General features: G+C 32.4%; 3 protein-coding genes across 6 annotated transcripts in view; 2 read left to right on the top strand and 1 right to left on the bottom strand.

The window, feature by feature from the left end:
• The window catches only part of LOC126888186 (elongator complex protein 6-like), a 36067-nt gene that overhangs the window by 9821 nt on the left and 11820 nt on the right, over positions 1 to 14426 (bottom strand). The gene's annotated exons all lie outside the window — the stretch shown is intronic.
• Positions 749 to 3958, top strand: LOC126888187 (uncharacterized). Its single transcript, XM_050656239.1, has 2 exons — positions 749 to 1239; positions 3646 to 3958. The coding sequence occupies exons 1-2, from the start codon at positions 790 to 792 to the stop codon at positions 3886 to 3888; spliced, it is 693 nt and encodes a 230-aa protein (XP_050512196.1). The 5' UTR covers positions 749 to 789; the 3' UTR covers positions 3889 to 3958.
• Positions 11326 to 14426, top strand: part of LOC126888185 (mitochondrial dicarboxylate carrier) — a 54126-nt gene continuing 51025 nt past the window's right edge. The window contains exon 1 of the mRNA XM_050656234.1: positions 11326 to 11370. The gene's annotated coding sequence lies outside the window, so the exon portion shown is untranslated. The remainder of the gene's footprint in view (positions 11371 to 14426) is intronic.

Genomic DNA, 14426 nt, shown 5'->3' with positions numbered 1-14426 from the left:
ATACTAATATTAACCCTCCCTAAAGATTAGAAAAATAAAATTTGGGGCAGCTCCTAATGCAAGGTTAGGCCTGTTATTCGTCTAACCCGACCGGACTAATAAGTAAAAAATTTTAATGGATTTAGCATCAGTGACCTTTTTGACGATGCTTCCCGAGAAAATGCTACACATACACATGGTACTTGTAACATCAGTTAGACAGAGGCTTTCGAAATGTGGTGCTATAGAAGAATTTTAAAAGTTTCCTGGATGGAGAAGATTGGAAACTCCACAATACTACAATGTCTCAGCAAGACTACTGAGATTATAAAAAGAATCAAGAAGAGAAATCTAGAGTATTTCGGACATGTAATGAGAGGTCCCAAATATAGGTTCCTACAAAATATTATGCAAGGGAAAATAGCAGGCAAACGCCGTCAAGGACGAAGAAGAACTCCATGGTTGAAGAACTTGCGAGATTGGTATGGTGTTGATACAAGCATGCTATTTACATAGGGTGGAAGTGAATAAAATTGAGATAGCTGTGATGCCAACCAACGTTCTGAAAGGACATTGTACATGAAGAAATCGTAAAAGGAATGTGATGATTCACCCAGTATCTACTTCTTAAGTAATAGATAGGTGTATAGCAATAATATATCTTACAAACACAATCCATATAAGATTATCGATATCTATAATCCTTATCAGATGTCGAGTACATCTTCGAAGTCTGATTTATAATCCATATATCAGTCCAGTCTCGATAAAAGCAATAACTCAAAATGGTATTATCAAGATCAGTTCAATATGGATCCACTACTTTACTGGTTCATATTTGTTACGTTAATATGTACGCTAGGTATTCTAGGAAGTTACTTAATGTTTTCTATAATAAGAGATAGCTGTTTTAAGAGAAAGAAACAAAAAGATACTGTGATGGTAATATATGAACCAGATTTTCATCCAGCATGTCTGAGTAAGTTACAGTATGATAAACATGATGTTGAAGATTTAACGAGAATCGAAAGAAATTTCAAGACGGGGTTTAGAAGACTAAGTTTTCAAAATGAAGTATTTGGTAAGCAGTTTGAAGGATTATTGGGTGAGAAAAGACAATCTGTTGACAAGGAAAGTGATGTGTTTGTATCTACCAACACTCTTGACAAAAGCATTACATCAATTACAGAAGAAGATGAAGAATCAGACGATAGTTTTGATCGAGATACTGTCAGCGTAGACATTGAAGTATCAGACGAGGTAAGAGAAGTTTTAAGAACCGAAAAAGAAGCTAAGAAGGTCGAGAAAGAAATGAACAGGTTTGCAGGTGGTACAAACGATTTACAATATTACGAAATCAATGAGAAGTATATAAAATTAATGATTTCTCTTTGTGATATGGAATGCAGCTCCATCGAGTGCAGAAAACACAAAAACAGAGTTTTAAGTTACATCGAGCAATGTCAGAACCAACTCAAATTAAAATCTCTGAAGTCTAAATAATTATTTTTATTTGCTTGGAGATGTAATTATTATAAATATATTTTAAATATAAGTTTAGTATAAACAGTATGTGGGCTTTTATTGAGCGTTGTTATATAGCGTTGTTTTTGCTCTGTATCTTCTGTTCTTCATGCTTTGCTTTATCTATTCATCTTTCTCTTTAAGTGCCATCTCCCAATCGGAGGTTGGATATCATCATTACTATCTTTACTCTATTTACCGCTGCTCTGAAAAGTTCTATGGAACTGTATTTAAACCAGTCCCTTAAATTTTTAAACTATGACGTTATCCTTCTTCCTCTTTCCCCTGTATTATCAGTATTAACAAAGACTACCCTAGAGTGGAATCCCCAAGGAAAAGAAAAAGAGGTAATGCAGCACAAACTTGGAGAAGATCAATCTTGGACGAGATAAGAGGTCAAGATATTAAATTATTAAGTTAAATGAGGTGAAGACCTTAGTGCAAAATAGAACTCGATAGTGCGTTTTCACTGAAGCTCTATGCTCCACTTAATCAGTCTTAGGCCTTGTTCTAGGGCGGTTTGCCAACGTCGACGTCGCAGTTTACCTACCTGTTTTCTTCCTGTTTATCTTGGTGACTTCAAAGGCGGCATTAGGGTGAGATCAAGTAAAACAGGGGGAAAACAGGTAAATCTCGGCGTCGACGTTGGCAAACCGCCTGCATATAAACAATCTCTTACGTGTTCCAGATACTGTAACTTTCTTACTTTTATTGTGTTGACTATTTCGTATTCTTTGCGCGAAATCACCAATATATTAGTTTTTAGGTTATGTTTACGGCGTTTTTCGAGTATCTGTTGAATAGCGCCTATGCATCCTGGGCAAGAGCCGCCGAGAGGGATGAGCGGGCCCCGGTAAGAAGGGAAGAGCCGGCCCGGTCAAAAAGTCAAGAGCGAAAATTTTTATAGAAATAAAATTATCAATAATAAATAATAAGAAACATTTCAAATATAACTTTTATTAAATTTTGATTATGTTTTTATAGTAAAAATATTTGCAAACTTTTCGAGTTTTTTGATTGGCAAAGATGTCTATAATTTTCGAAAAATCGCATGATTTTAATAAATCATTATCAATGCACAAAGTTACTACACCAGTTAATCGATCCTGTTTCATTGTAGTTCTCATACATATCATCTTTTTATTCGAGAAAGAAAACTAAAGGATCTTTTCTCTTTGGCGACTACCACCGGTAATATGTAAAATATTCTTGACGCTATAACGACGTTAGAAAGTAATGATTCCAATTTAGGATGTTTAATTTTATTAAGTAAATCTATTGGAGAAAGTTGAGATTCACAAATATTCTCCTTGTATATCGCTCTATCGTCTTCTTTATAAAACTCGCGCAATATATAAAATTTTTTCTTAATATTAATTAATATAAAATTTAATGTTTCATTACCTATTTAACATAAAATGTTAAATAGGTAATGAATTTCAATTGCCGCATTAAATCTTCTGATTAAGTTGCTTATTATACAATCTATGACAATATTAAATATTTCACAGCGAAATATTGCGTCGGGCTCAAAATTATCAGTCGCCTTAATACTAGGCCCTATATTTCAAAATATGTAGAGGTAAAGGTCATATTAAATATAGCTTAACTAAACGCATCATGCACATACAGTGAGGAGAAAAAAAAACAGGAAAAATTACGTCTTGGGTTTGGCCGACGCCGGGCCCCTTACATCGCCGGGCCCCGGTAAAATGTACCGGCTGTACCCCCCTCTCGGCGGGCCTGATCCTGTGAAACTATTTAATGTTTTCTATAATAAAAGACAGTTATTTTAAGAGAAAGAAACAAAAAGATACTGTGATGGTCATATATGAACCAGATTTTCATCCAGCACGACTGAGTAAGCTACAGTATGATAAACATGATGTTGAAGATTTAACGAGAATCGAAAGAAATTTCAAGACGGGGTTTAGAAGACTAAGTTTTCAAAATGAAGTGTTTGGTAAGCAGTTTGAAGGATTGTTGGGTGAGAAAAGACAATCTGTTGACAAGGACAGTGATGTGTTTGTATCTACAAACACTCTTGACAAAAGTATTACATCAATTACAGAAGAAGATGAAGAATCAGACGATAGTTTTGATCGAGATACTGTCAGCGTAGACATTGAAGTATCAGACGAGGTGAGAGAAGTTTTAAGAATCGAAAAAGAAGCCAAGAAGGTAGAGAAAGAAATGAACAAGTTTGTAGGTGGTACAAACGATTTACAATATTACGAAATCAATGAGAAGTATATAAAATTAATGATTTCTCTTTGTGATATGGAATGCAGCTCCATCGAGTGCAGAAAACACAAAAACATAGTTTTAAATTATATCGAACAATGTCAGAACCAACTCAAATTAAAATCTCTGAAATCTAAATAATTATTGTGATTTACTTGGAGATGTAATTATTATAAATATAATATAAATATAAGTTTACTATTAACAGTAAGTGGCTTTTTATTGACTATATGCGTTATTTTTTGCTCTTTATTTTATGTTCGTCATGCCTTGCTTAAACTATTCATCTTTGATTTTTCTGTAAGTGCCATCTCCAAATCGGGCGTTGGATATCATCATCACTATCTTTACTACCCGTGTTGAGCTGCCCCCCCTTGCAAAAATTAAAAAACAAATAGCCCTGATTTATGAGCTTTCGTATTCCGCAAATTAAAAATTTTGAGCTCGTTCCACTGAGCAGGAATTTAATATTTTAGTGGGGGGAGCTGAGTCAGTCCCCCCCTACTTAAAAATAGGAATATTGAATCGATTTTTGCGGCAGAATTTCGAGCTATTTATGAGCTCTTTAAATGATATAGTTTCGATTTTTAAGCTCATCCCATTCACCCCCAAACAACCCTTTAATTGATTTAATTTAAGAGAAAAATGCTTAGAAAACTTAAAATATATCGTATTGCAGATATAATTCCTATAGCTTATATATTCTAAGAATAAACTATTAAATCACGTGCATTTCGCTTATTGAGCTATAACCCCTTCGCAAGAAAACCACCCCATCTTCCCGCCTTAAGAGAGAGTTGTACTTAAAATGCATTAAATTAATTATTTGGCGACTACATATCAATAAATAATTTATGAGCTCCCAAATTACGCGAATTTAGATCAGTAAATTGCAATTTATTTTGTATAGTGCAGTCACTGAAGGTAAAAATCAACGATTACCTTCAATTTCGGTGAACCTTCATCGATTTTCACGAAAATTGGTTATTGGTTAGAGGATACCTCAAGAAACAAAGGTGATATGGTACCACCTTGCGCCTTTACCTTGATGGCGGATACCTCCCCTTCTCGGAGGTGAAAATTATTTTATAAAAAATAACTGCACAAATCAATAAAAGGACAAATTATAAGCAAAATTTGTAATATAAAGCTATTAAAATAAGTCAATACTTTTTAAGTTATTAAAGATCAAAGATTATAATTATTCGTAAAAAAAATGCATGTTTTGAAGCGGTTTTTCGTAAATCACTATAAGTTTTTACAAAAAAGTTAATAGTAGTTTAATTCGTATAGCTTATATTCTAAAAATAAACTCTTAAATCACGCGCATTTCGATTATTGAGCTACAACCCCTTCGCAAGAAAACAATCCCATATTCCCGGCTTAAGAGAGAGTTGTACTTAAAATAAGTTAAATTAATTATTTGGCGACTACATATCGTTTAATAATTTATCAGCTCGCAAAATATACGCATCTCAATTATTGAATTGCAATTTTCTTTCTACAGTGCTGTCACTGAAGGTAAAAATCAACTATGACCTTCGATTTCGGTAAATCTCCATTCATTTTCACGAAAATTGATGAGCGGATAGAGGATACCTCAAGAAACGTAATTAACAATAACAACTTGCGGTTTTAGCCTGGGGTATATGTCACCCCTTCTCGGGGGTAAAAATTACTTTATTAAAAATAACTCCACAAATCGAGAGAGGGACAAATTCTAAGCAAAATTTGTTATATAATGTTATTAAAATAAATCAATTCTTTTTGAGTTATTAAAGATCAAATATTTTAATTTTTGTGAAAGAAAATGCATGATTTAAAGTGATTTTTCATAAATAACTCAAAAACTAAGTCTTTACAAAACAGTTTTCATCACTAAAATTGAAGCTAATAAAAAATATAATAAATTGCTTACTTGAAAAGCCCTTTAATGTTAATTTAAAGTAAGTTATAGGTAATTAAATACATATTTTTTCTGCGACTATTTAAATCTAAGGATTCAAGCTTAAATAACGGGAAAGAGATGCATTTTATGCAATACTTACTAAATACTTGTCAACTAAATACTTGTCAAAGTACTTAGAAATATCTATCAAATGAGCTCCAGAAAAAGTTGATAGCATCAAAATATTTACTCCAAAAATTCTTCCAAAAAAATGAATTTTTTTTAATAACTCTGTTAATTTTTATGATATCAGGCACATCCAACTATTTGAAAGGTAATTTCAAGAGCTATAAAACTGTATTACATATTTTAATCTTTCAAATACTTTATTTTTTTTAGGATAATAGGTTAAAGGGCTCCAGTTACATTGTTCTCATAGTAAAATTTAGGCTTGAACGTTTCTATTTTCGTTATTTTGATTCATACAGAAATCAAAAGACAAGTAAAATCTTTGCTAATAAAAAAAACTTCAAATTTCGTTATCTATCATTTTTTACGTTTATCGAGTATTGTGGATTGAAACTCAGAACTGGAATCAGACCACATATATGAAAATTAATGGAGAAGAAACAGATCACATAAAAATACTACGTGAAGTTAGACAGGGATGTATCCTATCGCCGTTGATATTTAATATGTACTCAGAGAGAACTTTTAACGAGGCTTTATACGGAGTAGACGAAGGCATCCTTCTAAATGAGGAAAGAGTAAACTATATTAAAAAAACCTATACAGAAGTAAAAATTTCAAATTGTATTTTGGTATAAAATCGTTTATTTAAAAACTATCTAAAAGTTATCCACATGGATTGCAAAACGTTTTCGTTCTGAACAGAACATCTTCAGTGCCTGGAATGAAGTATTTCCACGTTAGATTAAGGCAAAAAGGTTAAAATTGTGACTGTTAATGAGAAAAATATGTGGAGAATACTTACATTCCGCAAAGTAGTTGTAACTAGCACACCAATGAAGGTGGTAACTTCATAATATATGGCTTACATTATAACTTTTGATAAAATATTGTGACTACAAGTCGATGTTATAAGATTAAATTATGTATGTGCCTAAAGAGCAACATGCTTCCCTGCTCGAAAAAACTAGGTACTTGCCATTTGAATTAGCACAGACCAACTGATGTAAAATGAAAAGGAATGACAAAGAGTGACATGACAAGACAAGGTAAAGTCAATTTTTGGTTACGAACTACAAAAAGTGTAGTTTTAATTTTTGGATTTTAATTAAAATGTAAAGGTAGGTAATAGCTGATTGAAAATATAATTAAAACTGTTTAAAAAATATGTTGAGAATCTATTGTAAAGTCTAAAATAGCAACTCTCTAATCCAGAAAAAACTTTAGGTTTGTTGGAAATAAGATTGATATATTTCACGGTTAGAAGCGTGACGTCATCGATTGTAAAATTTAGAGGTGAAAGTTGAATTTGGTAGAATAGAATGATATGTATACTATGTGTAAACAATAAATGACCTGAAGTGCAGAGATTGGATGGTAAATAAAGCAGATTTTAATTTTAAATGTTATAGATATATGTACTGTTGGCTGCCTAACATGTTGAGGAATGTTTAAATTTGGCTGTATACTGTTGTAATGATGATTCTGTCTGTTAAAATTGTAAAGAAATTGTGGAAAATTAAAGTTAAAATAACTAAAAGAATACAGATCAAGAGTAGATGACAATATTAAAGAAATAATTGTAAACAATGGAATTAATAAAATAGTAATGAATTAGTAACGAAAAGGAAAAAAAAATAAAAAATGTGACAGCAAAATCTAATTACACTTTATGTTGTTTAGGATGGAATAAAATCATTCAAGGAAAAATACCATGACGGCTTCCAGCAGCAGTGGTTAATGTGTGAGTGAATAATGGAATAATATCTAACTAATATAGGATAAATTATGTGTTAGTGTCAATATGTAATGGAGAATCTAGAATGACTGAGTATCTGAGATAGCGAACTATGAGTTTGATGTGGTATATGGTAGGGGAGTGAACAAACTGAACCAAGTTTGATGTAATTATAGTGCAAGTTTATAATCTTAAATGACAGAGATGTTAACCAGAATTAAGAATGATGTAAAAGAACTAATATGAAATTAAATTAAATAGCTGAGTATTGTGGGTTGCCTGATATGTAGGTGGAAAAATGAAAAAGTTAACAGACTGAATTTAAGCTAATGGATTTATGTTTGCAGTACCCTATTGTTTAGTATAGTCTAATAAAATTATTTTGAAAGAGAAAAAGGTAACATGAAAATAATAAGAAAAGATAGTAAAATGTGTAGCAGACCAAAGGAATTGACTGTAGTAGTTATTAAATGAGATGAATGAAGCGAAGGTGACATAACAGGCAACAAAACAAAGTGATTATGTGGTAAGAGAGAGAACATTCCAAAGAGAGACAAGTAAACCAGATCAAGATTTAAGGGCTATTATCAGTAAGAAAATGAGAGTCTAAATAAATTAAGATAAAAATTTGTGATATGACAAATCACAGCTGTAGGACCTGAAATGACAGAAACATGAGGTAAGACAAGAAAAACACACAACTAAAGGAATAGAAAATAAATGTGAAAGAAGATGGGAAATAAAAGAAAAAGGAAAGTAAGAAAATGTAAAGAAGAAGAAATGAAAAAAGAGGAAAAGAAAAAAGAAAAGAAGGAAAAGAAGAGAAGAAAGAGGAAAAGAAAAACAGAAAAGAAGAATCGAAACTATGGTAGGAATCGGATAAAGTAGGAGAAAAGAGTGAAGGTAAAGAGAAGGTGCAAGTCTAGATGTGTGTTAATGGGTGATTAGTAAGGAAATAGAAGAATGTTAGAAACTAGTGGGGTGTTGGGAAAGAGGGAACAAGATAATGAATAGAAATAACGGAAAATGAATATGGGAAAGTATAAGAAGGATTAAAGTTGGGTTAGGGGAATAGTTGTCGATGGATAGGAGTAAAAGGACGATTAAGAGTGGTTTGACGATTAACACAATTAGGGCTAGTCCTCATGTCTCTAGAAATCTCAAGGTCCTCATACAGATCCAACCGTAGAGTGTTCCTGTCTTGGATGTTGTGGATTAATTTAACACCATCAGGGATGCTGAGATTGTGATTGGTAACTTTTAGGTGATGGGAAAAAGCTGAAGTAGTATCTCTCTTAGAATGTTCAGCAGATCTGGTTGATAGTGATCTGCAAGTCCTGCCGATGTAAGAGGCATCACAATCAGAACAAGTCAATCTGTAGACTCCACTACGGTTTTTATAGTGTATTGTATCTTTTGTATTTGTCAAAAAGTGGCCAAAGGTGTTACCAACTTTGAAAGAAATATGTATGTTTTCAGAAGAATTACATACAATACGTTTAATCTTTTCAGATAGAGTGGGGTTGTGATATGGTAATGACCTGTAAATGGGTGAGGAGGAAGAAGACTGACGGAAAGCCGAATTTTGTAACATTCTAGATTCTCTCTTACGTATGAGTTTGACTATTATAGAGGATAGAGGATGATTAGAAGAGAAATGAATAACGTGGTCTGTTTGGGTGGGTTTACGAAAGATACCAAAGTTGAATTGGTCGTTAAGTCTGGAAATAGATAAATCAAGAAAGTTAATGGACTGAGAAGATTCTAGTTCCATGGTAAATTTGATATTAGGGTGGATTTGGTTAATTTTGAGAAGAAGTTGTTGAGCTGAGTCAGGGTTACCAGCAATGAAGACCAAACAATCGTCTACATAACGAAACCAATGTAAAATTTCTGGATTTTTCATGATGTGATTGGACTCTAAATGATCCATAAAGACATCAGCTAGGAATGGGGACAAGCAACTGCCCATTGCTAAACCATCGGGTTGTTTGTAGAATTTGTGATTAAATTGGAAGAAATCTTGAGATAGACATAATTCAAGGATATCTAGTATCGGTGAAATGACGTTGGGATGAATAGATTTGTTGACTAAGAGTGATTTTACCAGACTTAAAGTTTCAAGTTTGGGTACTGAAGTGAATAAGTTGCTAACATCAAAAGATAGCATAGTTATGTCAGGAGTAAGGTTAATGAGTTGAAGTTTGTCAACTAATTGATATGAGTTTAATACAGTAAAATGTGGGGTGAAGTTAAGTAAATTTTTTAAGGTATTAAGTATGAATTTAGATAAAATAGACACTGGAGTATTGATGAAACTGACGACTGGATGTATAGGAATTCCAACTTTATGTATCTTAGGCAAACCGTATAGCCTTGGAATGAGAGGATTACCAGGGAGTTTATGGTAAGGAGCCTCATGATCAGATAAAAATTCGGAGTATTTTTTGATGTTATCTTTCAATTTACCTATGAATCTCTTAGAGGGATCAGTTGGTATAAGAGTGAAGTGATTTTCCTCTAGAAAAGATGAGACTTTATTGTTGTAAGAATCTTGGTCCAGAATGACCAAACAGTTACCTTTATCAGCCTTAGAAAAAATTAGATTGTGACTGGAAATTTTAAGTTTAATTGATTTAAGAGTTTTAAGATGCGATTGTGCTTGTTTGAATGAAAGATTGTCGGGGAAGAGAGAATTGTTAGAAGCTGAAGAATTTGACGGTGAAGAAATCTTATTTTTATATTTATTAATGTAACGGTAACAGGAATTTCTAGTTGACGTTCTTTGTGAAAGGGATAATGAATAAAGGGATAAACTATATTAGATATGCCGACGACACCATGGTGATAGCAGATAGTTTAGAGGGACTTCAGAGGCTAATGGACAGAATCGACGAGTAGAGTCAACAGTACGGACTAAACATTAATACCCAAAAAATAAAACAAATGATTATCAGCAAGGAGAATATAAACGGGGCTCATCTATACATCAATCGAATGCAGATAGGGCACGTAAAACAGTATATTGCTACATGGGAACTATTATAAATGAGCAGTGGAGCAATGTACAGAAAATAAAAGTGCCGCATAGGAAAGGCAAGAACGGTCTTTAACCAAATGAGCGCCATCTTCAAAAGCCACAACATATCCCTAGATACAAAAATGAGACATATGAGATGTTACGTTTTCTCTGTATTATTGTAGGGAGCGGAGGCATGGACGCTTACAGAGGCCACTATTAAAAAACTTGAAGTATTTGAGATGTGGCCTTATAAAATAATGCTGAGAATATCCTGGACGGCAAGGATCACGAACAAGGAAGTTCTAGGAAGAGTAAAGAAGGAACCGGAGATTGTGTTTACCATCAAACGCATAAAATTGCAGTATCTGGGACACGTTATGAGAAATCAGCACCGTTACTCCCTGCTGCAGTCCATATTGAAAGGTAATTAAAGGTAAGCGAGGACACGGCAGAAGGAGAATATCATGGCTGCGGAATTTGAGAACATGGTCTAAGAAAACCTCAACAGAACTGTTTCAAGCCGCAGTGAGCAAGGTTATGATTGTCAATATGATTTCCAACATCTGAAACGGATAGGAACCAGAAGATCTCCCCCTCAAAACCAAATAAAGTGTAAATATATTTGCCATGATGTCGTGTAAACATGAGCGCGAAATGTACAAACACTTTCATTATAGAAAAAGTCAATGTACCTAATGAACTATAGTCCTCATTATCAATTTAATGAATTCACACAGTTGTTTACTAACTAGCTTACCACATATCCTAATAAACATTGACCTCGAGGTAAGATTATTCATATTTATATAATATTATATCATCAGATTACCTACTAATAGATTTATAATTTATATGGTTAGCGAGAACACAAAGTTCTGATAACGAAATTGTATTAAATAATTTTGGTGATTTAAAATATATTAATGATCAAAAGTATCACTATTAGTCAAGGCAAAATGTGTTTTAAATTGGACAATTTCCATAGGCGCATTCAGAATGTATTAGTCGAGGAAATGAAGCTGAAAACATGGCAAAACCTCGCAATTTTTTCGTCCAGCATCGATTTGTACAAAAATTTGGGATTAGGCTCATTACACCCTCTAATTCATTTTCTATATTGAGCCGTTGTACGCTTTTGGTTTTTTAAGGGTGAAAACTACCCCTAATTGTGAAAAATTATAAAATAACATTTTAAACTTTAATATTGTCAACATTTGGTTCTTATTAGTTACATAATTATTGTTTTATGCTGTAAAATATACTATCATAATATTTCAACCCTTACAACCAACCTTGTTAGAGCTATATATAAAAAAATACTTATCATAAAATAATAATTTCGGCTTGCATCGATTTACATAAAAATTTGGGATTAGCATCATCTCACCCTGTACTTCATATTCTATATCATGCTTAAAGGCGTTGATTATTTTTAGGGGTGTAAACTACCCCTTATTGTCAAAAATATATAAAAACATTGTAAACTTTAATATGGGTAAAATTTGGTTTTGATTGGTTAAATAATGATTGTTTTATACTTTAGGATATACAGTAGAACCCCGTAAATCCGAACCCCGCGAATCCGAACTTTCGGCAAATCCGAACCAACGGAAAGTGAAAAAAATTTAAAAATTCAATACAAAAACTTAAAAACATGTTTATTATGAGTAAAGCCAGAAAATTGGACAATATAGGATTACTAGGACTTTGACATTTAAAATTTCTTAAAAATAAATATTATACTTTAATATATAGGTTTATAAAGTGTTTATAAAAGTTAAACACAAACTTACTTTGGTTCTCTCGTAGTTAACTTGAGTCCAAAAATATTGTCCACACTCTTGCGAGTACGTTTGGCTACTCAAAATCACAATGAAAGCTTTGAACTACTAGTTAAGGCTAACTTTCGGATAATCCGAACTTTTCGGAATCCGAACAGGCTGTCCCCCCAATTAGTTCGGATTTGCGGGGTTCTACTGTAATATCATAATATTTAAACCCTTACAAACCACCCTTAATAACATTACAGTTTTTATAAGTAGATATTTTAATAGATCTATACAGAAAAAAAAGTAGAATTAAAGAATTACAAAAACATTTATTTACACAAAATAACGAATTTACAAATATGTACAAATACAAATAGTTTTTTAGTCATCTTCCAGTATACGAACCGGTTCTGTGGTATTATACATACATTGGAAATTATCCATAAGCGGACTATCCGAACTTTTCGAAAAAAAAAAAATTCGTTTTATAAATTTCATAGCTCCTTCATTTTTGGCGATAAAAAGTTTTTTCAAAAATGAAATTGTAGGATTTTTGAAGACTTATAAGACTGTGTAAGCTAAATTCCGTAAGATCCCTTAGTTTTTAATTAGGGTGGGTTTAAAGGGCTCGAATAAGGGGGTGTTTGCTCGTAAATAGAGGTTTTAAAGAGCTATATCTCGCTAACTCTTCCCTGTAATGAAAATCTATGTACAAGAGAATTTTAGTTATTAAAAAAGCTACAATTTAGTAGTTTATCAATTTTTTTGTATCTTCAGTATTTCGAAGATATTTTGAAGTAAATGGTAAAAAATGGAAAATTCCAAAAAATTAATTTTTATTTAAACTCCAGTTTTTCTAAAATTAAGCCTTTTAAATAGGTCAAACTTCTTAAGTGTATTGATAATACAAACATAAAAGGGATTACAAAAAGGTGAAGACCAATTTTTAATTAGGAGGGTAGTTAGGGGGTTGTTTTCACTGATTTTTTCATAGATAAAAGCAGGTACCGACATTTTTTTGCTCATAAGTCGCTTAATTATCAGACTAGAAACTTTTTATTATTATTTTTTGAAAGGCCTAGCTGTATACTTAAAAAAAGGTTATTTAAGTTTTCCTCGAAAAATGCAAAGTTTTTCCGTTATTTTACTTTGAATATTTAAAATTATGCATTTGACAAAAAGCTAACTTTTAACATGCCGTATCTCGGTTTGAATTGGTCTTAAAGATATTACAGAAAAATAATTTAGTTTGTGTCACTAAAAGATACAATTTTGATATCTGCAGTTTTTTTGATTAAATGCATATTTTTCGAGGTATTCTCAAAAAAACCTCTAAAAAGTCGATTTTTTCATCGAAAAACTGTTACTTTCAAGCGCGAATAACTCGAAAAATATTAGTTTTACGAAAAAATTGTAAAAAAAAATTTTTTTCTTAGAATTACTTTTTACATGGATTTACACGGTTAGAATGTAATAAAAAGTTCTAGCCCCCGAGATGGCGTGGCAACCACCCCCAAGGTTTTAGCGTACAGCGGCATGATATAGAAAATCATCCTTGGACTATTCCCTACCTTTTGTGAAAATTTCAAGTAAATCCATGCTGGACGAAAAAATTGCGAGCCAAAATGCTTCATTTCCTCGACTATATGTACTTGTAGTCCAAGAGGCAGCGGTGAAAAATTTCTCTGAATTTACTAAAGCCAGTTATTTCACAGTTTATTACTGTGATTGTGTAGAGAAACATACTGCGGTCGGTCAAGCGAAACGTAGAACAGGTGGTACTGCCAGCTTGTCAAAGTTACTTACCTGCGGAGGAAATTAAATCCATTTACTAAGGCTGAAAATCAGTACACACATTCTAAATTGAATATACATAAATAAAAGTTATTATAGTCGGTCAGGGTTATTCACTATATTTTGACCCCCCTCTATACTGCTTTATTTACAGAATTAGAAAAAAAAAAGTAAAATACAAAACTTATTCAATTTTTAAATTATGATTGTTTGACATAGATATCGTACTAGTGACGTCATCCATCTGGGCATGATGACGTAATCGATTATTTTTTTAAA

The sequence above is a fragment of the Diabrotica virgifera genome, chromosome 7 (genome assembly GCF_917563875.1).
Source record: "Diabrotica virgifera virgifera chromosome 7, PGI_DIABVI_V3a".
Lineage (NCBI taxonomy): Eukaryota > Metazoa > Arthropoda > Insecta > Coleoptera > Chrysomelidae > Diabrotica > Diabrotica virgifera.
Note: the sequence above shows the minus strand (reverse complement) of the source record. Positions and strands in the feature narration are given on the sequence as shown.

Bases quoted from the DNA above. Each gene is read 5' to 3' on its own strand.
- LOC126888187 (XM_050656239.1), top strand. From the start codon at position 790: ATGGATCCACTACTTTACTGGTTCATATTTGTTACGTTAATATGTACG. The intron at 1,240-3,645 runs GTAAGAGAAGTT...GTATCAGACGAG, and splicing joins ACATTGAAGTATCAGACGAG to GTGAGAGAAGTTTTAAGAAT.